This window comes from Saccopteryx bilineata, chromosome 6 (assembly GCF_036850765.1).
Source record: "Saccopteryx bilineata isolate mSacBil1 chromosome 6, mSacBil1_pri_phased_curated, whole genome shotgun sequence".
NCBI lineage: Eukaryota > Metazoa > Chordata > Mammalia > Chiroptera > Emballonuridae > Saccopteryx > Saccopteryx bilineata.
Window position 1 is genome coordinate 195328104 of NC_089495.1, and position 21883 is coordinate 195349986.

General features: G+C 50.6%; 2 protein-coding genes across 2 annotated transcripts in view; one reads left to right on the forward strand and one right to left on the reverse strand.

Annotated features, from left to right (window-relative positions):
* Positions 1–21883, reverse strand: part of KCNK15 (potassium two pore domain channel subfamily K member 15) — a 284394-nt gene that overhangs the window by 221523 nt on the left and 40988 nt on the right. The window lies entirely within an intron of this gene.
* The window catches only part of RIMS4 (regulating synaptic membrane exocytosis 4), a 52014-nt gene continuing 31363 nt past the window's right edge, over positions 1233–21883 (forward strand). Inside the window, exon 1 of the mRNA XM_066235248.1 lies at positions 1233–1520. Within this exon, the coding sequence (XP_066091345.1) occupies positions 1424–1520 (97 nt within the window). The 5' untranslated portion in view covers positions 1233–1423. The remainder of the gene's footprint in view (positions 1521–21883) is intronic.

The following is a 21883-nucleotide window of genomic DNA, read 5'->3' on the forward strand; positions in this document are numbered from 1 at the left end:
ACTTTGGGTCCTGATCCAGGCCAGGGAATGGAATTCCAGCTTCTGGTTGTGATGATCGTGTTCATCTCAGGGGCTCTGAGGGTCTGAGCCTGGTGTGTGAGTCCCTGACAGTTTATATGTGGGAGCGTCCGTGGGAGCTTGGTGAAGTGTTTCATTGTGTGTGAATCTGAGCGTAGTCTGTGCATCAGAATGTATCTGTCACTGGGAGAGATTAAGTCTGTGTGGCTGTGTCTCAGAATGAGCATGTGTGTGTCACTGAAGTGTGTCTGAGTGTCTCTTTCTCTGAGGGTCTGTGTCTGAGGGTGCCTGTGTTAGTCTGAGAGTACCAATGTTTGTGTGTATGTGTGAATCAGTGCTGAGAAGCCATCGCTGGGGGGCGGGGCTGAGTCTCTGTGTGCAGGTCTGAGAGTGTGTATCATCTGAGTCTATCTATGAGTGCCCGTATGTGTGAATCCTAGGGTGTCTGTGAGTACTGTGGGTGCATGCGAGTGTGCGTGTGCCCATCTGAACTTCTCTATTGGTTTGTGTGGGAACTGGGGGTCTCACTGTGTGGTCAAGTGTGGCCATGTTTGTCACTCTATGTGTGTCCATAAGTCTCAGGATGTGAGTCTGTGTGTGTCCGTGTTAGAGTCTGGGGGTGTCCCTAACTGTGTGGGTCTCTGGGAGTCTGGAGTCTGGTTGGTTCACAAGCGTCTTTACAAGTATGTCTGGAGGAATCTCTCAGGTGTGTGTGAGTCTGCAGGTGGCTGTGGTGTATTTTGTGGAGTGAATGCAATAGAGTGGGTGCCTTTTTGAGCTCCACCGTGGGTTCCTGTGTGAATGTGAGGGTTATGCGTGTCTGTCGGTCAGAGTGTGTCCCTTCTGAGTGGGTCTGTGCCCCTGGGTGAGACCGGTCTAGGTGGGTAACTGCACGCCTGCATCGGGGACTAGCCTGCTGGCAGCGCGTGGGGTTGGGCACGGCCACGGGACCGGATGGCAACCAGCCTGGCGCGCTCCTTTCTCCGGTACACAGCTGCCGGGCAGGGCTAGCGAGATGGCCCCCTTTGGCGCCCTCGGGGCTCCCACGCCCCGGTACGCGGCGCCCCCACCCCGGGCGGCGCCCATTGGCTGAGGCGGCGGCTCCGAGCCCGCCCCGCGTGGCCAGCTGGGGGCGCCGCGGGCCAGAGCGCGCTGCGCCGCCACCGCCGCCACCACCGCCAGCGCCACCGCCGCCGCCACCGCCGCTGCCGGGAGCAAGCGCGCCCCAGGCTCCGCGCACTGCCAGCTCCCGGCCCGTCGCGCCTGCCAGCCCGGCCGCGGAGCCCCGACCTGGCCCCGGGCCGCCGCCACCACGCCGCGCGCCGTACTCCGCGTGAAGAATGGGGCGGCCAAGCTGCCCAAGCCGCCCGCCGCCGCAGCGGCGGCCGAGGCGGCCGGCGCCGGCATGGAACGCTCGCAGAGCCGCCTCAGCTTGTCAGCCTCCTTCGAGGCTCTCGCCATCTATTTCCCGTGCATGAACTCCTTCGACGATGAGGATGCGGGTAAGCGCGCCGCTCGCCTCCGATCCCCGGGGGTCGTCCAGGGAGCCAGACCCAAAGGTCTCCTCCCCAATCCGGTGCACCCTTGGAGGTGGCTTCTCCCTCCTCCCCACCCCCAACCCCAGCCGGGGATGCGTTCCAGGGTCTCCTTCCCCAGCCACCGGACCCCAGGGTCTCTAGGAGGCGGTGTCTTCTAGCCTCGCGCCGCCCCCTAGGGACCCCCGTCTGCCTTCACTCCTTTCCCGCAGGTGGGCCCGTTGAGTCTCCTGTACCCAGCTCTCCCTACTCACATGCGCCTACTTGGTGTCCCCTGTTTTGTCTCTGGATCGTACTACCACCCTTCCTGAACCTCCTGTGTGTATCCACGCTCAAACCCCAGGGCATTGGCTGCCTCTACCCCAGGGCTCCGACGCCCCCCCCCGCCCCCCCCGCCCCCCCCCGCCCCCCCCCCCCCCCCCCCCGCCATTGGAGGTGGCGCGCAGACCTTAACTCTCCATCTTTGTCTTGGCTGCATCCAGAAGCTCCCTGCCCTAGACCCCCTGCCCTGCGGGCAAGGCCTTAGCACCCTATTTGTCTCTCCTCTGCTTCTAGAGGTGGGGTTTCCGGACTCCTGGTTCTTACCAGATTGGAGCGAACCCGGGGAAGGAGTGGGGGAAACTGGCCGGGTGATGGCCTATCCTCTTCTCTCCAACCCGCTGGTCCGGAAGGAGGCGTAGGGCGACGCCAACTCTACACCTGCACGCCCTCCGGAGTGTGCCCCTGACCCTGAGTGCTCTTGTCCCTGGAGTAGCCCTTCTGGGTGGGCTGAACCCAGACACCATCCAGCAGCCGGAACCTCTGGCACCCTGGCCTGCCCGCAACCTCAGCCAGAGCCCCAGGGGTGGGGAAATGTAGGGAAACCTGCTCTTTGGGGGCCTGGGACCAGGCAGAGGGAACATCAGGTTCTGCCCTGTGGAAACGACTTCACCAACAGGTGGGGTAGCTAGAGGGCCTGGGTGAGAGTTCCCCAGGGAGTGCCAGATGGAAGTCAGAATCAGGTTCCAATCTTGCTTCTCTACTTACTAGCTGTGACCTTGGGCAAGTCATGTCACCCCTAGCCTCAATATCCTCATCTGCAAAATGGGATGACAGTGCCTCAGACATAAGAATGGAGTTAAAAGTGTTTTGTAAGCTGAAAATCCAAGAGTATTTAAATTCAATCAGGTGACAAAAAGGAAGAGGAGTGTATGAGGTGGAAGGGGAGCAAAATGGCTTCACAGAAACTTTTTAAAACTTGATGAAAAGATGGACTATCTCAAAAAAAAAAAAAAAAAAAAAGAAAAGAAAAGAAAGAAAATATACACACGCACATCTACAAAATTTTGTCCACAGCTTAGTTTAGGGAGTTCATGGACCCTGCTTAAGACTTCCTGCCTAAAGGGACTCTTGTCTTGTCAACCTGTTGTCCGATAAACCATGGATGGAGCCTGGGTGATGAGGATTCGTGTCTTCTTGCTGGAATAGGAGGCAGGTGGGGAAAGGTGGGGGGTTCTCCAGAAGAATATGTTGACTAAGTGAATGAGTGGGAGTGTGTAAAGCAGACCTTTGGTAGACCTGTCTTGTTGTTGTCCTAAGGGGGGGGGGGGTAAAGATGGTTATTGCAGAGCCCTTTTATAGAATCCCCATTTTACAGAAAAAATAACTGAGGCTCAGGGGCTTAACTCCCCCCCCCCCTTGATGTAGCCAAGGGAGGTTGTGTTATCCTGGACAAGGCAAGGTGAGGAGGAACGGAGGGGCTCTCTTAACACAGCTGCCTCTACTGGAGCAAACTCAGAGAGAAGTCAGGTGAGTGTGGGGGCTGGGGCCGGGAGCCCCTCCAGCCTAGATGAGTCGGTTCCCCTACCCCTGACTTGATGATCAGGGATTCTCCTGAAGTTCAACAGGGTCTCAAGAGCCAGGCTGGGGAAGAGCATGGGTTTGTAGCAACTTCCGTGGCAGGGACAGTTCGGTTTTCCTTCAAAGTCATGCCCTCGGTCAGATGCCTTGGTGATGGTTGCTGGTTGCCAAGTGACTTGCTCTGGCTTCACTTAAGTCAGAATAGGTAACTTCATGGAAGTAGAGATTTATTTAAAGGTCCACCTGATGGTTTTTCTTCCCCAGTGGGTTTCTTCAAATTCTTAAGTTTTTCTGTTGGAAAAGACCTAGAAATCATCTTGTCCAACTGTTTTTTGCTCCCAAATACAAGAGAGAGAGACAGACAGACAGACAGACAAACAGAGAAATTCTGGTATTTGTGTGAGAGACCGAAGTCCCGGTGTGTGTGTGTGTAACTCAAGGTCACCTAGTGAGACAGGCACAGAGCTGAGACTAAAATCTGGTTCTCTTTTCATTAGCCCTCTCTCTGAAAGAGGATTTTTAAAGAGTCAAATCTCGCTGTGTAGAAAATGGTTCCCAGGTGAGGAGGCCCCAGGGAGTGGCTGACAGCCAGGAGTTTGGTTTGGGCATCTTGTGCCTGCTGTATGTTCATCTTAAGGGACACTTCGAGTTTGGGAGGGGGAAGGAGATAGTCCAGTTTTATTTCTGGAAGACTAATGAGTGTTTGGCGAAAATCGGAAGTACAGAGCGTTGTCTTGGTGCTTAATTTCTCTCGTTCTCCTCCAAGTCATTAATTTTCTCCTAAAAAAAAGCCTTTTGGATTTATTCTTTTAGAACAGCATCGCGTTGAACTAATTTCTAAAAGCAGCTTGAATAATCTCTCAAATTCTGGACAGAGACTGCTTTGGGAGGAGGGCTGTCAGGGCCAGCTTCACTCCATCACCCTCTTCTCCATTCCCTTCTCAGGTCCCCGTAACGGTTCAGAAGTGTGTCCCTGAACGGCCTTTGGCTCATCCAGGTGCCTCCTCTTGTCGCTGCTTCTGACTCCTATTGGAGGCATCTTTTTCATCAACCAGATGGAGCCAGAGCCATCTTCAGGGCTCACACGCCACCCTTTAGCTGGTTTCCTGAGAAACCGTGTGAGGAGACTATTTCATTAGCCTTAACTGGGCCAGAGCACTTTACTGCCTTGGGCTTGGGAGGTTTGGACATTTTGTGGGCAAAGGAAGCTGCCCCTTCCTCTCAGCTCTTTTTAGCCACCTTGGGGCTCAGGATGCTGGTCATTGCAGATTCCTAGAATTCCTCTCAAGGGGTATCTTTCCTTGCACACTCAGAACTTCTTCCTTATCTTGCCTTTGCCCCTTTTCACCAAGATGCTAGGGTTTTAAAGAGGTCTGTACTTGGGGGCATTTTCTGTGTCTGTGTCTTCGTCACTCAGCCTCGCTAGCACTGGGTCTGTCATTGGGGAGGAGGGGTGGGGAGGAGTTAGACATGGGACCTCGGCTTTTTCTTCTGTGTGAAAATAAAAACAATAGTGTGGGTCACATAAAGTCAACATTTAAAAAATGATCATCTTTGAATAGGTATCCTCCTAGGCACTTTAAATATATTATGTTAATTATTTCCTCATAGCAACCCTATAGAATTAACATTTAAGATATCTGTGTTCAGATGAGAAAATCGAGGCACAGAGAGAGGATTTGTTCAAGGTCACTCAGCCAGGAAGTGAGGGAATTAGGATTTGAACTTTAACAATCTGACTCTCAAGCATCTGTGCTTTTGATTATTATGCTGTTTGTGCTACGCAAAAGGCTTAGTACAGTCAGTACCTGGCAGCAGGTAGGCTCATAATACCTGTTATCTGTCTTATTACCAAGTAAGCTTTGTTTCTCAGCATGACTGTAAAAAAGAAACTGTAGGTTTGGGGAAGGGAAAAACTCCATTCTCAGAAATGTTAGCTTGTATGATTTGTAATAAGCTAGTTTTATTGCCTTGTTACAGCTACTAAGGTAGAGTTGGGCCCTCCTTCTTGGAATTGGTTTAAAGATGGGGATTTGTGGGACTTACATGGGGAATAAGAGGCTGGGGAACAGTCTAGCTCTCCATGTCTCTGTTCTTCCTGAACAGTTAATTTCCATCAATCACATCTACAGTCCCAGCCCTGCCACTCTGGGGCACAGCTGAGGAGCAGTGGTGTCGCCAGTTTCCAGCAAATACCAAAGAGGGTTCTTCCATCAGGGTCTGGAATTGAGGATGGTGTCCCTGAGTCTGACCAAGTGGTTTTGGCATCCAGTTCTCCCCCGCCCGCCCAGGAGAGGGGCGGAGAATCTGAAGCAGCCAGCTCTGATTTGCCCATAGGATGCTTCGATCCAGCGCAGGGAGAAGTTGCCATGGCAACACCGGCTGGCCACCGGTCCCTCTCCTAGGCGTTTGGGCAACATCTCTGGGCCGGAAAGCCCTTTACGGCACCTCCCCCTTCTGCTCAGTCCAAATCTGGTGGGTGGGGTAGCATGATCGATGGATCCCACAAACAAGTGTCACTCCCCTTCTTTTAGCCAGAGGGGAAATGGAAGGAGGCTGTCTGAGTTACTTACTTCTCCTGGGCTGTGGAGCAAAGATACAATACCCATACCCTGCCGGATAGATCCCGGTAAGGGGAATCAGCGCTCCCACCCCCTCCCCTCTAATTTACTCCGTTTGGCAGAGTTTTCTTTCCCAGACCAAGTGCAAACTTTTGTCCTTGAAATTTGACCTAAGCTTTTTCTGGGAAACGAAATGTCCTGCCTGTCCACCCTCTTCCCCCTGAGATTGTGGGAACAGAGTGCTTCAGCCTTAGAGGGGTCCTGGATGGATACGGGGGAATGGTAAGGGGGAGGCCTTAAAATATCCTTTAGGGTCAGGGCCACTTGAGAGCATGAGGCTGAGGTTTCGAAGCCTCTGTTCCTTCCCTCCTGCCTAGGGCAGGCCTCTTCCCGTCCTTCCCCGCCCCTCCCTGGCCCTCCCCCAGTTTACCACCCAGAGCAGTAATCTCCTTTCTGTGTTGGGAGTTGGGCAGAACTCTTCTAGATTTGGATAACTGAGGCATGGTAAAGAATTGAACCAATTATTCCCATAATTCAAGTCGCGGGATGGGGTGAGAATATGGACCCCCCACACTACTTTATCTTAATCCAGTTACCCTGAAAGAAGTGTCTTAGAAAAATCAGGTGCACGGGGATTCACTCCTTCCCCCACTACCCAGATCACTGGCACGAGGACCTGCTCTGACGCTGTTAGTGCTCTTTTCTTAAACTCTCTCTGCCCAGGGCATCTCCTCTTGCCCGGCCCCAAGCTGCCAGACTCATGGCTTCAGCGTCCTTGCCTTTGCAGCTGCCAGAGGCCCACCTGTTCTGTTTGGTGGGAAAGAGGGAGGAGGGGTCTATCCACTTGTCTTCCTTTGAGGATGATACTGCCTCCCTCCCCACTCCTTCATGCCAGAGGCAGAGCCTGCCTGAGCTGCAGGCTGGCTGAGTGAGTGAGGGCTGCCGGAGGAGTGGAGGAGGGCAAGAAGGTAAGAGAGCTACCATGTCAGCTGACCTTGTCTCCCATCCCAGGGTCTTTCTCTGAGTTTGCCTCCTCTAACGTCGAGAATGGCCTTAACAACCATAGCGTCAGCATGTCTTTTAAACAGTGGTTTTCAACCGCTGGTCCATGAAGGAGTTAACCACCCTGACATTTTATGAGGAGTTAACCACCCTGATGATGTATGAAGATTATGTAGACATATAGACAATATGTCTATATAATTGTAGACAATCTTCATACAACATCAGGGTGGTTAACTCTCTCCTGGACCGGTGGTTGAAAAACACTGCTTTTAAGAATTGTTAGAGCCTGACCAGGCAGTATGGCACAGTGGATAGAGCGTGACTGAGATGCAGAAGACCTAGGTTTGAGACCCCGAGGTCGCCAGCTTGAGCACGGGCTCATCTGGTTTGAGCAAAGCTCACCAGCTTGGACCCAAGGTTGCTGGCTCAAGCAAGGGGTTACTCGGTCTGTTGAAGACCCGCTGTCAAGGCACATATGAGAAAGCAATCAATGAACAACTAAGGTGTTGCAATGCCCAACGAAAAACTAATAATTAATGCTTCTCATCTCTCCATTCCTGTCTATCCCTCTCTCTGACTCTCTCTCTGTCTCTGAAAAAAAAAAAAAAAAGAATTGTTAGAAAGCTGGCCTGACCTGTGGTGGCGCAGTGGATAAAGCGTCAACCTGGAACACTGAGGTCGCTGGTGGCTTACCCGGTCAAGGTACATACAGGAAGCTACTATGAGTTGATGCTTCTCACTTCTTCCTTTTTCTCTCTCTCTAAAAAAAAAAAAAAAAGTTAATAAAGAAAATAAGATAAAAATTGTTAGAAAGGTGCCAGTCTTGGGGAATGTGCTCCAAAGGGTGCAAACATGTCCCCCTCTTTAATCTGTTCCCTGCCCACCTTTCCGGGGCTACAGTTAGTCCCCCTGTGTCACTGTTAGTGCTCCAGTTCCTACCCTTTGGTCACCTGCAATGAGCAACCAACTGCACCGGCCTTCTCTCCCTCCTCAGCTCAGTTTAATCCTGGGAGTTCGGGTCTGACTTTTTTTTGGCTCCGGGGCCTCAGTTTTCTTATTTCGGGAAAACAGGAAAAAAAAGGTTAATTCTCCTTGTCTGAGCTCCCTCAGGGTTGTAAAATGAAATGACTGAAGGCAGCTTGGTTGTGCTCCGTGCTTTCCGTGATCTCGCTGGATCCTTGGCAACCAGAAGGTGCTACTGCTGCAGACGTACCCATTTGGCAGATGAGAAAAGCCGGGCAGCTTGTAGTAGTTTAACGACTCTCTTGTGTTGCATGGTGGCGATTCAAACCCAGGTGTGTTCCACTCCACAGGCCCCCTCTGCCTCTTGGCATGAAATGAGATTCCAATAAGCCCTAGGGTTGTGCTTGTGCCCTCAAAACAGCAGCGGACAAAGGTCATGGTATGGGGGCCTGTCACATTCATTCACCCCCTTAGGGGCCGCCTTCCCACTACAGTTTGCCCCGCCCCACTGGAGTGCCTTCCTGGCCATCAGTTCCTGGATGTTCCCCATCACAGGGCTGCCTGGCCTCCTTGAAGAATCCAGTTGTCTGCCCTGGCCCTGGGGGCCAGCCATCACCTGCCTCTCCAGACCGATGTAGGCCATTGCTGGATTATATTTAACGCTGTGCTATTTCCACTTGACAGCTCCAGAGCGCATGCCCCCTCCCCTTTTCTCCTTCCTTCCCCCTCCCCTTCTGATTCACTCGGAAACTGAGAGGCTGATGTCAGCGCCTTATTCTTAGCCCCCATAATTGTAACTGCATTTAGCAGCGTGCACTTCATTAACAGTGTCTGTGAAGGGGGAGTGAGAGGACTGTGTGCCTGGGCAGGACACAGTGAGGGTAGGGAGCGGGCAACTGCTGCAGGGACCCTGGCCAGCTGCCCCTTCTGGGTGGACCGACTGGGCAGGTTCCAGGCCGACCTTTCCAAGGCTGGCAGTCTTAGACACTTAGCAAGTATCTATTCTATTGCCCTCGTTAGGCAAGGAGGGAAGCTGAGGCTCAGAGAGGCAAAGTGGCTTGCTAGGGTCACATATTAAGGAGCCAGGACTCTGGTCTCTGAGTCTGGGTTTTCTCCTTTGGTATTTATTCATTCAACTGATATTTAATTAGCTTCTCAGTGCTGCTGGGGATATATCGGGGGACAAGACAGGCACAGTTTCTGCTCTCATGGAGTTATGGCCCAGGGTGGGGGAGACAGACAATAAACAGGTAAGCAATTAAAAAATAATTTCAGGTTGTGACAGTGGACTGAAAATAAAACAGGTTAATGGGATAGGCAATAACATTAAGTAAGGTAGTCAGGGAAGGCTCATTCTACATGACATTTGAGTTGAGGCCTAAATAACAAAGAGACAACAATGGAAATAGGAGGGGATAAAGTGATCCTGGCAGAGGGAACTAGCTGGTGCAAAGGCCCTGAGGTCAGTGTGAGTTTGGGTGGTTAAGGAACAGAAAGCAGACCAGCATGGTTAGACAGAGTAGGTAGAGAAGACGAGGTCAGAGAAGTAAACTGGGAGCAGATCATTTAGCCTTGTGGACAATGATATCAGGTGGGGAAACTGAGGTTCAGAGTAGGAGGAGAAAAGCTCCCCCTGCCCAGGATGGGTAAGGTGGGAGAGAGGCTAAGAACAAGTGTCCTGAGCCCCTGTCTTTTTTGTTCCTTAGCGATGGCTGTTCCTTTAGGTGTACCACGTGGCTTTCTTTCTCATTGTAGATGGAATGGTACTGTGGAGGTCTGGGCAGGCCCCACCCTACCTGCCCTGCTCCCCTTCTTGAATCTCACCTGACCCAGCTTTATAGTTTCTTGGGCTGATGTAACTGTGAAAGTCCCTGGGAAGCTTCCATGGTGGAACAGAAAGAACATGGCCTTGGGGGCCCTGGCCCAGTAGCTCAGTTGGTTAGAGCATTGTCCCGACATGCCAAGGTTGTGGGTTTGATCCCTGGTCAGGACACATACAAGAATCAACCAATGATGCATAAATTAGTGGAACAACAGGTCAATGCTTCCCTCCTCACTCTAGCTCTCTCAAAATTATTATTATTATTAATAATAATAATAATAAAGAACATGACTTTGGAATCCAACCGATTGGAATTTTCAGCTTGCCTTGGCCACTTCTAAATTGTGTGACCTTCAACAAATGGCTTCAATTCTCTGGGGCTCAATTTCCTCACCTGTAAAATGGGAGCATGATAATAGTAAGTTCTTCAAAGGCTTATTGTGAGGAATAAAATGTATGTGTAGCCTAGTGCTGGGCATGTGGAATTAAGGTTTCCTTAGTTACAAGGACTGATAAGATTGGGTTTAATGCTGGGCACATAGTAGTTGCTCAGTTAGTGGTAGCTGCTACAATTGTTGTGGTTATTACTGTCAGTTTGAATGGGGCAGAATCATCGAGGGGGCTTGTTAAAATACCGGTTGCTGCGCTCCACCCCTGAGTTGTTTTTTTGTTTTTTTGTTTTGTATTTTTCTGAAGCTGGAAACGGGGAGACAGTCAGACAGACTCCCACATGCGCCCAACCGGGATCCACCCAGCACGCCCACCAGGGGGCGATGCTCTGCCCCTCCGGGGCGTCACTCTGTTGCGACCAGAGCCACTCTAGTGCCTGGGGCAGAGGCCAAGGAGCCATCCCCAGCGCCCAGGCCATCTTTGCTCCAATGGAGCCTCGATGCGGGAGGGGAAGAGAGAGACAGAGAGGAAGGAGAGGGGGAGGGGTGGAGAAGCAGATGGGCGCTTCTCCTGTGTGCCCTGGCCGGGAATCGAACCCGGGACCCCTTGCATGCTAGGCTGACGCTCTACCACTGAGCCAACCGGCCAGGGCCGGCTCCACCCCTGAGTTTTTCATTCAGTTTGAGGTGGGACCTGAAAGTCTCATTTCTGACAAGCCCCCCCAGGGATGCTCATACTGATGCTGCTGGCCAGAGACCCTCTATTGAGAACCACTGGGTTAGAGACAAGAGTTGGAGAGAAGCGAAAGGGTCTTCTCAAGTTGGGATGTCTCCCGGCAACCTGTGTCTGAGATGCTGGGACTCCAAATTCAGTACCCAGATATAGTCTTCAGGCGCTCCTGTTTCCGCCACATGGTCTCAGATCAAATGAGCCTCCGCTGCTGTCCTGCTTTGCACCAAGTTCGTTGTGGAGCACCCCATCAGACCTCTTGGAAGTCTTCGTCTCTAGAAATGCTACATGAGTAGACATGAATAACACATCAGGTCATAATATCCTTTGACGGGATCTAGGACTCAGACAGCTCTGGGGATTCTGAGAGGTTCAGGTCTGACATCTCACCAGAGGCAACAGGACGCAGCCCCTTTCCTGTGTCAGGGAAAGGCAGGGCGATGTGTGAAAAGCGGGAGGTTCATTTGAGGACAGGCCTCTGCTGGGAAGAAGCAAATCAAAGCAATCAAGGAATTATCCATGTAAAGGGGTAAAATGCTGGGAACTGCTACCAGGGGAGTTTACTGAGTCAGTTTATTTACATGTTTCTCCGAAAGGGTCGCTGGTGATTTTCTAGGGAAAGCGGAGATTTAGCTTGGATTAGAGGCAGCGGGGACAAACCGTATGATGTGATAGGCTTCCCATCCAGTCCCAGAAAACTCAGAGTGTGACGACAAAGGCATTGACAACTAGTTTCCAGGTGGGACTTGTCCTGAACTGGTGGGAAATAACTCTCCAAGAGGGGTGATTTGTGTAGCAAAAGAGCACGGACTTGGGAGGCCCCAAACCTGCTCTGAGCCTGTGCCCAGTACTGGCTGGATCTCTTGACTGTGGCATGTCACCATTCTGGGCCTTGGCCTTGTCCTGCACAAAATGGAGTAAGTCCTGCCTCATGAGAATTAGAAGTCAGTGGAAGCTGCTGCTTTTTCTGCTGTTGTAGACATCCTGGGTACAGGAAGGACAGGACAGTGGGGTTGCCCTGCCTGGTGTGGGACACCTGGCTCTGGTCTGGAGAGTTGGTGTTGACTGTGCTCCTGGTAGAGACCGAGAGGCTATACAGGGAGTTGGGAGAAGAGGTCACTGCGCAACTGCTGAACCTCAGCGTCTCCTCTGGCCGCTTGCTTTGTCTTTTAGGCCTTGTCATCTCTATCTGCAGAGTGTGGGTCTGATGGGCTTTGTTTAGATACAACCAGAGGATCCCAGGACACAGAGGACACTAGTCCAGGCCCCCTAGTTCCTCCTTTGGAGTTCTCCCCCACTCTGCTACCATCCCTCCACGGTCACTTACATCCCCAGAGCGTCCCCTCCTGCCAGGGTTTCTCCCTAGTTCATCCTTGGCTGATTGATCATTGAATAATTTTTAAAAGAATAAGTAGTGTTTGGATTAGGTAGTATATGCAGATGGTACAACATTTTAAAAGCATGGAAGATACCCAGAGAAAAGTATCCCAGGCACCTCCATCCCCTGACTCTCCTGGCCCTTTCCTGGGACAGCCACTGCTCTCAAAACCCTCTATGCAGCTGCTACTGGCAGTAATATATGCCTGGTTAAAAAGCCAAAGAGCACCAAAGGACGCCCAAGGAACATCAGTCTCCCTCTCCTTTGGCCACCAGTCCCACTTCCACAAACCACCACTGGTCTTTTACGCTACCGGGTTTTATTCTCCAGTTATGAAATTCTTATTTTATTTTATTTATTCATTTTTAGAGAAGAGAGAGAGAAGGAGAGAGAGAGAAGAGAGAGAGAGACAGAGAGAGAGAAAGGGAGGAGCTGGAAGCATCAACTCCCATTTGTGCCTTGACCAGGCAAGCCCAGGGTTTCAAACCGGCAACCTCAGCATTTCCAGGTCGACGCTTTATCCACTGTGCCACCACAGGTCAGGCCCCAGTTATGAAATTCTTATTAAGTGCTCGTGGTGGTGCCCAGCCCTGTGCCAGGCGCTTGAGGATTTGAGAATAGTCAGGTTATAAAAGGCAGTTTGGCATGGTGGTGGTTACATACAAACTCCACAGCCAGATGGTCTGGGTTTGAATCCTGGCTTTGCCACTTAGTGGCTGTGTGACCTTGAACAAGTTACCGAACTTCTCTGAGCCTCAGTACCCTCAATTGTAAAATGCTAACAGTATCCCCTCCCTGTTTTGAAGGTGTCATGAAGATTAAATGAGTAAATATTTGTAAAAAGTGCATTGTAGAGCGCCCATGCGCAGTATAAGTGTGTCAGAAGTGTTAGCTATCTTAGCGCCTTCAAGGAGAAGTCTGTCTGAGGTCATCTACTCATCTCCACTGGAAGCCCAAAGAGGGATTGCATGGCTTGTCCGAGCCTCACAGCAGGTCTCTGGCAAAGCCAGGAACAGAACCTGTGTTTCTGGACTCCTTGCCAAGGCCCTTTTCTCTCCCTTGAGGTGGCCCAAGCAGCCACCCTGGATCCTATTGGCATGTGTGGCTTTATGTCCACACCCTGTGTTTCCAGCACATGGTGTCCCTGGAAAATGCCACCTCGAGTGGTCCTGGGAGTGGGTGGCTAGATTTGTTACTAATTGGGGCCCATAATGGAAATTAATTAGCTCCTTGGCAAATGTCTTGAGAAACATTTTTTATCTGCCCGGGCCCAACACCAAGACTAGATGGAACCAGGTGCCTCTGGGGCCCACCCAGGCCCTGGCCAACCCACACCCAAGCCATCTGGTCCCAGCAAGCTGCCACTTCTGCCCAGCTGGTGTTGGGTGTGCTGAGTGTGCCTTTGTAGTATTCTCAGACTCCTTCCATCAGCCTTCAAGTTCAAAAGAATACAGAAGATGGGAGAACTCTTCCCTCCTGTGCCCACTGTCTCAGCCCGAGGCATAGATTCACGTGCAGGTATGTGCTCTGCCGGTCTCAGGTGAGGCCCGCGGGAAGGTGAGAAGGACGCAGGATGGGCAGGAAAAGAAAGCAGCTGAAGGTGGGTGCTCAGCCGCAGGCCGGCCTCAGCCTGATCCATGGGAAGTTCTAGAGAGCGGATGGCATCACAGAGTCGACTGGCCTTTTGTGCTCCTGTATCAGTCATTCATTGGCTCTGGGCAGTCCTTCAGGTTGGGGGGGTGGGCATAATTTTTGGGGCAAGGCAGCTCTCATCAGCTCAGGGCAGTTCTCCAAACAAGGGGCAAAAGTGAGCCAGAGCCAGCCCACAGCTACTCACAGCAGATACTCACAGATACTCCTGCTTGGCAAAGGGCATCTGGCTGGGCTGGGTTTGCCCCCTGCTGTCTGGGACGTGGGGACAGCAGGGGCGGCCCACTCTGTGCTGCTGGGCAGGAAAAGAAACAGCTAAAGATCCTGTTCACCCCTATTTCAGGCCGCCCTCTCCACAGTTCTGTGAAGTGTATGGAGTCATTGCGTTTGATGGGCCGGGAGAATTGAATATCCGGAAGGACTCTTGGCTTAGCCATGTCCCACAGCCAGTGAGGGCCAGGAAGGGCTTCAAACCCAGGTCCGCCTTCAACACTTGCGGTCTCCCCCAAATTCTGTACTGCATTTAGGTTTTTTTTTGTGCATATAGATATTTGTGCACCCCAGTGGGCTTTTACCAAGTGCTTCTTCGAAGGGTGTCTATCTTGATTTTCTCCTTTGCGCCTTGCAAAACATAAAGCCCTTTGGCTCTGACAGGACACTTTTGCCTGTTTGCTGTCACCTGATCCTCATAGAAGATTGGCAGGTAGGGGCCGTGACAGGCTGCCTGAGGTGAAGAGTTTAAGGGGTAGCTGATTTGTCACGGAATGAGTCCTGGATTGGTCATAAGAAAGCCTGGATTTGCGACCCCATTTCTGCCAATTTGACTGAGGAAAACAGAGCTGAGTCTTACTGTGGGTTTCTGGGAAACTGAAGACTCAGCAAACTCCTGTGAAGGGCAAGACAGTGGATATTTTAGTCTTCGAGGGCCAGAAGGTCTCTTTTGCAACTGCTCAATTATGCAGTTGGAGCTCAGAAGCAGCCCTAGACAATGTGTAACTGCTAGGTGAGCCTGTGTTCTTTTATTTATTTATTTTTTAAGATTTTATTTATTTATTTATTTATTTTTTAAGCGAGAGAGAGAGAGAGAGAGAGAGAGAGAGAGAGAGAGAGAAGGGAGAAGTAAGGAGCGGGAAGCTTCAACTTGTAGTAGTTGCTTTTCATATGCCCTGACCTGGCAAGCCCAGGGTTTCAAACCGGTAACCTCAACGTTCCAGGTTGACGCTGTATTAACTGTGCCACCACAGGTCAGGCGAGGCTGTGTTCTAATAAAACTTTATTGATAAATATATAGGCAGTGAGCTGGATTTAGCTCATAGGGCATAGTTCCCAGACCCTGCAGTATAACTTGCACCCCGGTTATCCCAGGAGCGAGGGAGGATGGGGGGGGGTAGTTATACATTGGCTTCTGTGACTTTTCTGCTGCCACACTGTGAGCCACTCCAGCTCAGGGACTGTGTAATTCTCGTTTGCATTTCACCTAGGGGATTTGTAGCTAAAAGGTGGAGCTGGTTCCCAAACTTCTCTCTTCTTCCCATTCATCCTTCCTCCCATTCTCCTCCTCCCTCCATTTCCCCTTTTCTTTCTCCAGTAGCTGTTGATGGCCAGGCCCTATTCTAGGAGCTGGTAAGCCAAGGCAAGCTCAGTCTTTGCCCGCATGGAGTTTACAGTCTGCTGGCAGTGGTGGTAGTGGTGGTGGGGGCTAGACATTCGATAACCCAAAGGAACAACTAATAATTTGATCATTGCTGTAATGAGTGTCATACAAGACAACGGCTGGGAGTCAGAGAGGCTGGAGTTTGGAGAACTGACTTGTCTGGAGGTGGGGGGAGGCGAGTATGGGAAGGGACAGCTAAGCTGAGACCTAAGGGATAAGAGGAGTAGCCAAGTGAAGGCAGGAAAGTGGGACCAGAAGCCATAATGCTGAGAGCACAAATTTGGGAGTCAACTTGGGGGAAGGGTTTGAATCCTGGATAGTCTCAATCTGTGAGGCTGCCCCCTTCACCCCCCCCCCACATGCATGCACATGAATGGAAATATTAATAGCAATTGTGTCTGCATGGCAGAATTATGCATAATTTTTGCTTTCTAGTTTGTGCTTTTAAAAAATATATCTTTCAAATTTTTTACAACGGATGTGTCATGGTGAAGGTTGAGGGCTTCAGAGTCTGGAGACCACGCTGTCACTGGTAGCTGTGTGACCTTAGTGACGTTGTCTAATCACTTGGTGCTTCTGTTTCTCTTGCTGTAAAATGGGAGTAACTTTCAGCGCTCGTTACGTTCTGACACTTCACCTCCACTACCTCGTTCAAGCCTCACAACTGCTCCACGAGGTGGGTGCTTTCACCAGCCCTGTTGACAGAGGAGGAAACAGGCACAGAGAGGTTATGTACATTGCCAAAGATCACGCAAGCCAGTACGGGTCAGAAGCAGGATTCAAACCCAGCTGTCTGACTCCAGAGACTAGGCTTAATCACTTGGCTAGACTGCCTACCTCCCAGGTTAGGGATGAGAACAGTGCCAGGCACACTGGTATGGCTCTATTAATTTAGTTCTTATTAGCAGCTGTGCAGAGGCCCTGTGGTGGGCACTCAGTGTTTTGAAAGCCTGGGCAAAGGTTGGGGAAATAGCAGGACTGGATCATACTAGGTCTCTAAAGTCATGATTCTTGGACTTGAGCTTAAGGACAGTTGAGCCCCTGTTGGGTGTTTAGCAGCAAAGGGAGAGATTCAGATCTGGGATTTGTTTGCAAAGACCTCTTTGGCTGCAGGCTGGAAGAATGGGGACAAGAGGCCCCCGGATAGCTCCCTTTGGTTATGGTGACTGTCTCCAAGTGAGTCTGACCATTCCAGCGTTGAATCCGCACGCCACGGCGATGATGGTGATCTGGAGTCTGGACTGGCTGTGTGGGCTGGAGCACAAGGCACGAGAAAGTCAGGAGTGTGTCACCAGGCGGGTCCAGTGACGCTGGGAGGCTGGGAAGTGGCAGCTTGCAGGCAGGAACAAATTACTCTCCTGGAGACGAGGCTGGGCCAATTCCTGCCGTGTTACATTATTAAATTTGTAATCTTCATTCTAATACTTTCCAGCAGTGAATACGAACCAAATTTAAAATGCCGGCTTTACATTTCTGGAAGGAAGCTCTTTTTCAAGAACTCTTGAAACCCATAATTTCTCTCCAGAGGTGGATGTCTACATCTTTTTTAAAAAAGAAAAAAATTAAAATTAAAAAAAAAATAAAGGAAAACCACTCTTTAGTTAAAGGTTGGGTGTGCTGGATTGTCTGTGACCCTAATCCTGGCCAGGAATTGGGAGCAGGGCTCTGTCTGTCTCCAGCCCCAGAAGAGGCTCAGAGTAGGACTCAGCCTACAGATACTGGGGGATGCCCAGGAAATTTAAACCGCTAAATCTGGGCCTTGCTAGGGAAAACAGGTGAGAGAGGCTGCATGCCCACCTCACCCCCCAAGTGGTTGGCAAATCTGTTGATTGGTGAAAGAGTTTGGTAACACTTGGGTCACAGTTCCCAAAAGATCAACCCATGTCAGGTTCTTGTGAGTTTTCTCACAACCTTTTTGGGGAGCAGTAGACCTGGCCGCTGGTGGAACCGTGTCATTACCGCCTTTAGACTGGAAAGAAAGGCCCTGATTTGGGGTCACTGTTGGGTTGCTCTCCAGCCCTCCCTGTTGGGGCAAATGAGGATATGCCCACTCTCTATTCAGGCCGTGTTCTAGGGAACAGGGGACCCCAAAATTCCCTGTCCAGAGAGGCCTCTGAGTCCGCTTTCAGGGTCTGTTTGGACCACTTCCCCGGGTCCATCCAGGGTGGACTTTGTCCATCACTAATATCCTGATAGGTGGCCCCAAAGTGGCAGTTTGTGAAGTGAGAACAGAACATAGATGTGCGGGGTGGGCCCCTTGCTATGCGCGGAGGGAGGGGTGTCATGGGGGTGTGTGGGGGTGGGGACACAATGATGACAGGAAGGGACAGGCTGCAGCTGAGGGCCAGCTCCCTTCTCACTTCGGATTTAGCCATGGAGCATTGAGGAGTCTAAATTTGAACCTGTCTCGGCCTTCAAGGTCATTATGAAGGCAGATTTGTCAAAGTGGAAGGACAGGACATATTTTATTCAATAGCCTGATTTATAACTTTTAAATATTTAGAATAAGTATGTGGGCCTCAATTGCCCTGGGCACCACATGATCATTTGAACTGAGAGGGAGAGCAACCCAGGGACGGCCCTTCCCCTCATGGTCCCATGTCCTGGGCCCTGTGCGGGACACATGGTTTGTATGACACCTTTGTGCCAATTAGGAGACACTTTCTCCCCTTACCTCCATCTGGGTGATTAAATTAAACAAATGGTGCCTCCTATAGGTGGATGGGTTAGAAAAAGACTCCCCCTTCTCTGGTGCCAGCAGGGTGTATGGCTTGGCAGGTGATGACAGGCTGGACTTCAGCCCTGTGACCACCCCCAATGGGGCACCTTTGTGCAGGTAGCAACCATTCAATAGTTCACAAGGTTCCATCAACCCGAACCAGAGAGGAGCCACGGGCAAGACCAGAAGGGACAGTGCTCACCCTCTGGGATCTCGAGCTAATCATAAGTCATCCTACACCTTTGGTTTGGTTTGGTTTGTTTTATTTATTTTGTTTTTTAGATTTCACATGTAAGTGAAATCATATGGTATTTGTCTTTCTCTGTCTGACTATTTCACTTAGTATAATATATCCTCTCGGTCCATCCATGGTGTTGCAAATGGCAAGATTTCATTCTTTTTCTATGGCTAATACCCCATTGTATATATGTACCACCTGTTCTTTATCTATTTGTCTATCACATCCTATACTTTTAATAATTGTCCTCATTATGATAGCTTATGTTTGTTTTGTGTCTTATGCATGCCAGGTACTCTGAGCACTTCACCTGGATTATCCTATAGAAACCTCAGAATATGAGGGAGTACAATTGTCGTACCCATTGTATAGAAAAGGAAAATGAGTTTCAGAGAGGACAGGCTCATTGTTGGCCCACGGCCATTCAATAGTAAGGTCAAACCTAGGCCTGCTGGTACTGAGGATGTTAGCCTGACCACTGTTCTGCACTGCCCTTGATCATTTTTAAAAGCAACTTTTATGCAGTTAACGTATTTACCGACCCCTGTTCTACTGTGCTGGGTACTGAAGGTATGGTATGAGAGAGGATGGGGCCTCCCTCAGCCAAGGAGGAAAGGCAAGCAGAGCATGTAACTAGGTGACCCCATTGAGCGGGGGGCAGGGGGGGCGGCGCTGAGTACTGCCTTGAAGAGGAAAAGCTGTTCACCAGGCTGGACTTGGTGCTTCAGTCTCCTGGGCATCCCATGTGGTCAGGGAGGAGCTTCCTGGGGTTTTTATTTATGTCTTATGGAGGCAAGGTAGGTGCATTTGGCAATGGGCACAGGGAAGAATGGGGCCAGGAAAGAAGCATGAGTGGCTTACAAAATGCCCAGGACCTGGCCCTTCTCAAAGACCAGAGCTATGTCATCCTTGTCAGGCCTCACCACCACCACCAGGCTTTTCAAAGGCAGAAAAACGAGATTGAAAGGGAAAGGAAGGGCCATAGGGTGCTTTCAACCAGGTTGGGTGTGGAACACAGGCCTCTGAGCCCTTCTAGGCTGTGGTCTGTACCGGGAGTGGGCGAATCACTATCGTTTTAATTTTTTAGAACAGTAATGTGCTTTCACAAGTTGCAAACACTTGTGTGACTGTACTAGCTGGCATTTTCTGCACACATCTGTGTTCTGGATGCTGTGCTAAGATTTCATGCACATGACCTTGTGTCTTCCTCAGAGTGAACCACCAAGAAAGGTCCTCTTGCTCTTCCCATTTTATAGATGAGAAGATCAAGGAACTTCCCCAAGGTCCCTTGTGTCTAATGTCTTTAGTCTATACTGCGTGTACTCATGGTGAATTTGGGGAAAATGCAGAGAAAGCACACACAAAGAAAGTCAAAGTGACTCCAGTTCTGTAATCCAAAAGCAGACCATTTAACCATCAGGGGCGTCTCTTTTTATTTGTGTGTGTGTGCGTGCATGTGCACGTGTGTGTGCAGGGATGCATGTTCAAACCAAAGCAGGGTCACGCTATGATACTGTTTTGTAAACTGAAGCCACTATTTAAAAATCACCTTAAAAGGACCTTCACAGGCTGGTCTCCACAGGGACACCCATTTCTAGGATCAGGTCTGGAGCTGCATATGATTCGTCTGCAGATCACAGGCTTGCCAATGCGGGCCCAGGGCAGCTCACCCCGACAGCCACGCTTCATTTTCCACTCTGCTTTCTGCTCCTGTTCTTGTTTTTTTTTTAAAAAAAATTAAAACTGACAGACCTACCCAGGATTTTATTCCATGCCTGGCCCGGCATTTAAATGCAAGAAGCAGAAGGCTTGTGAGCTATAAATAGCCCAGGCTGCTTCTGAACGGTGGCAGGGAGAATTTGTAGGTTCTGTTTCCTCCCAACCTGGTGACCTGGATTACTTCCTTCCTGCAGCGGCTGCTGTCCTCGCTGCCTCCTCTGCCCATCCTTCACGGAGCAGAGCAAGTCCCTCTCTGAATGTTTAGTAAGCACCTACACCGGGCGTGGTTGCTGGGCACACGGACTGGAGTGAGCCACCAGCTCTATCATGACCGGGGTGGTGGGGGTGGACATAGACACAGACATCTGCAAGTGAAAATCTTGTCATTGTGCAAGCCCAACAAGAAGTCTTCAGGTCTGGAAGTCAGGGAAGGCTTCCTGGAGGAGGGGATGGTGGAACTGAAAAAGGGAAGAAGGAGACAGGGACCTGGGGAAGAAGTGGCCTGGGAGAAGCAGTCTGTGGGGCCAGAGTGTAATGCTTGGCAAAGAGCAAGGTTTCGTTATTACTAAGTGGTCACATGCTTTTTGCGGGCATGTCCGAGGTTCCTTTGGTGGGTCTCATGGCTTCTAGAATCCAATGATATTGGCTAAGGAAGGTGCTCAGCATTTCGCTCGTCCAGTGATTCTCAACCTGCTTTGCACATGCCTTTCTATCGGGGACCAGGATCCTGAGCTCCAACCCAGAATCCTGAGCACCAACCCAGAATCCTGAGCTCCAACCCAGAATCCTGAGCGCCAACCCAGAATCCTGAGCACCAACCCAGAATCCTGAGCTCCAACCCAGAATCCTGAGCACCAACCCAGAATCCTGAGCACCAACCCAGAATCCCGAGCTCCAATCCAGAATCCTGAGCAGCAACCCAGAATCCTGAGCACCAACCCAGAATCCTGAGCACCACCCCAGAATCCTGAGCTCCAACCCAGAATCCTGAGCTCCAATCCAGACAACACAATTAAAAGTCTCAGATGGACCTGGAAATTGTTCCTTCACAAGCCTCCGAGGTGGTTTTGGTGTTCGACCATGTACATTTGGGATTCACGGTGCCCATCCAGGCTCCCATCTGGGGACCGTGCCCTCGCCCCCAGTCCAGGCTCTCCTGGATGACGGTGGAAGGAGCTCACAGCCTTTCAGGGCAGTTCCTTCTATGGACAAACAGCTCAGCTACACAGCGTCCTTCTTCCCTTGTGCCCAGACCTTTGCCATTAATTCTAACACAGTGATGATACTGAAAATCAAAAATGTACAGTCCCTTGACTACAAACTGCTTATTAATTTGAAGGCAAAAACTGCATAGGTTTTAAAGTCAGACAGACTGTCACTTAAACCACTTCCCTTTTGTTGTCCTACCCTATTAGCTTTGACTCAAAACCAGTTAGCCTCCCTGTGTCTCAGTGTCCTGTCTCCTAAATGGAGGTAATAATAGCACATGCCTCTCAGGCCACTGGAAGGATTGAGTATAATGTGTGATACGAGCTCGGTCCAGTAGTGAGACACTCACTTTATAATAATTTACTAGTAGTATTACTACTACTACATAGAACATTTACATGGTAAATTCAACATCCTAAAGGTTTTTACTGAGTACTGAATGAATGCCCAACCC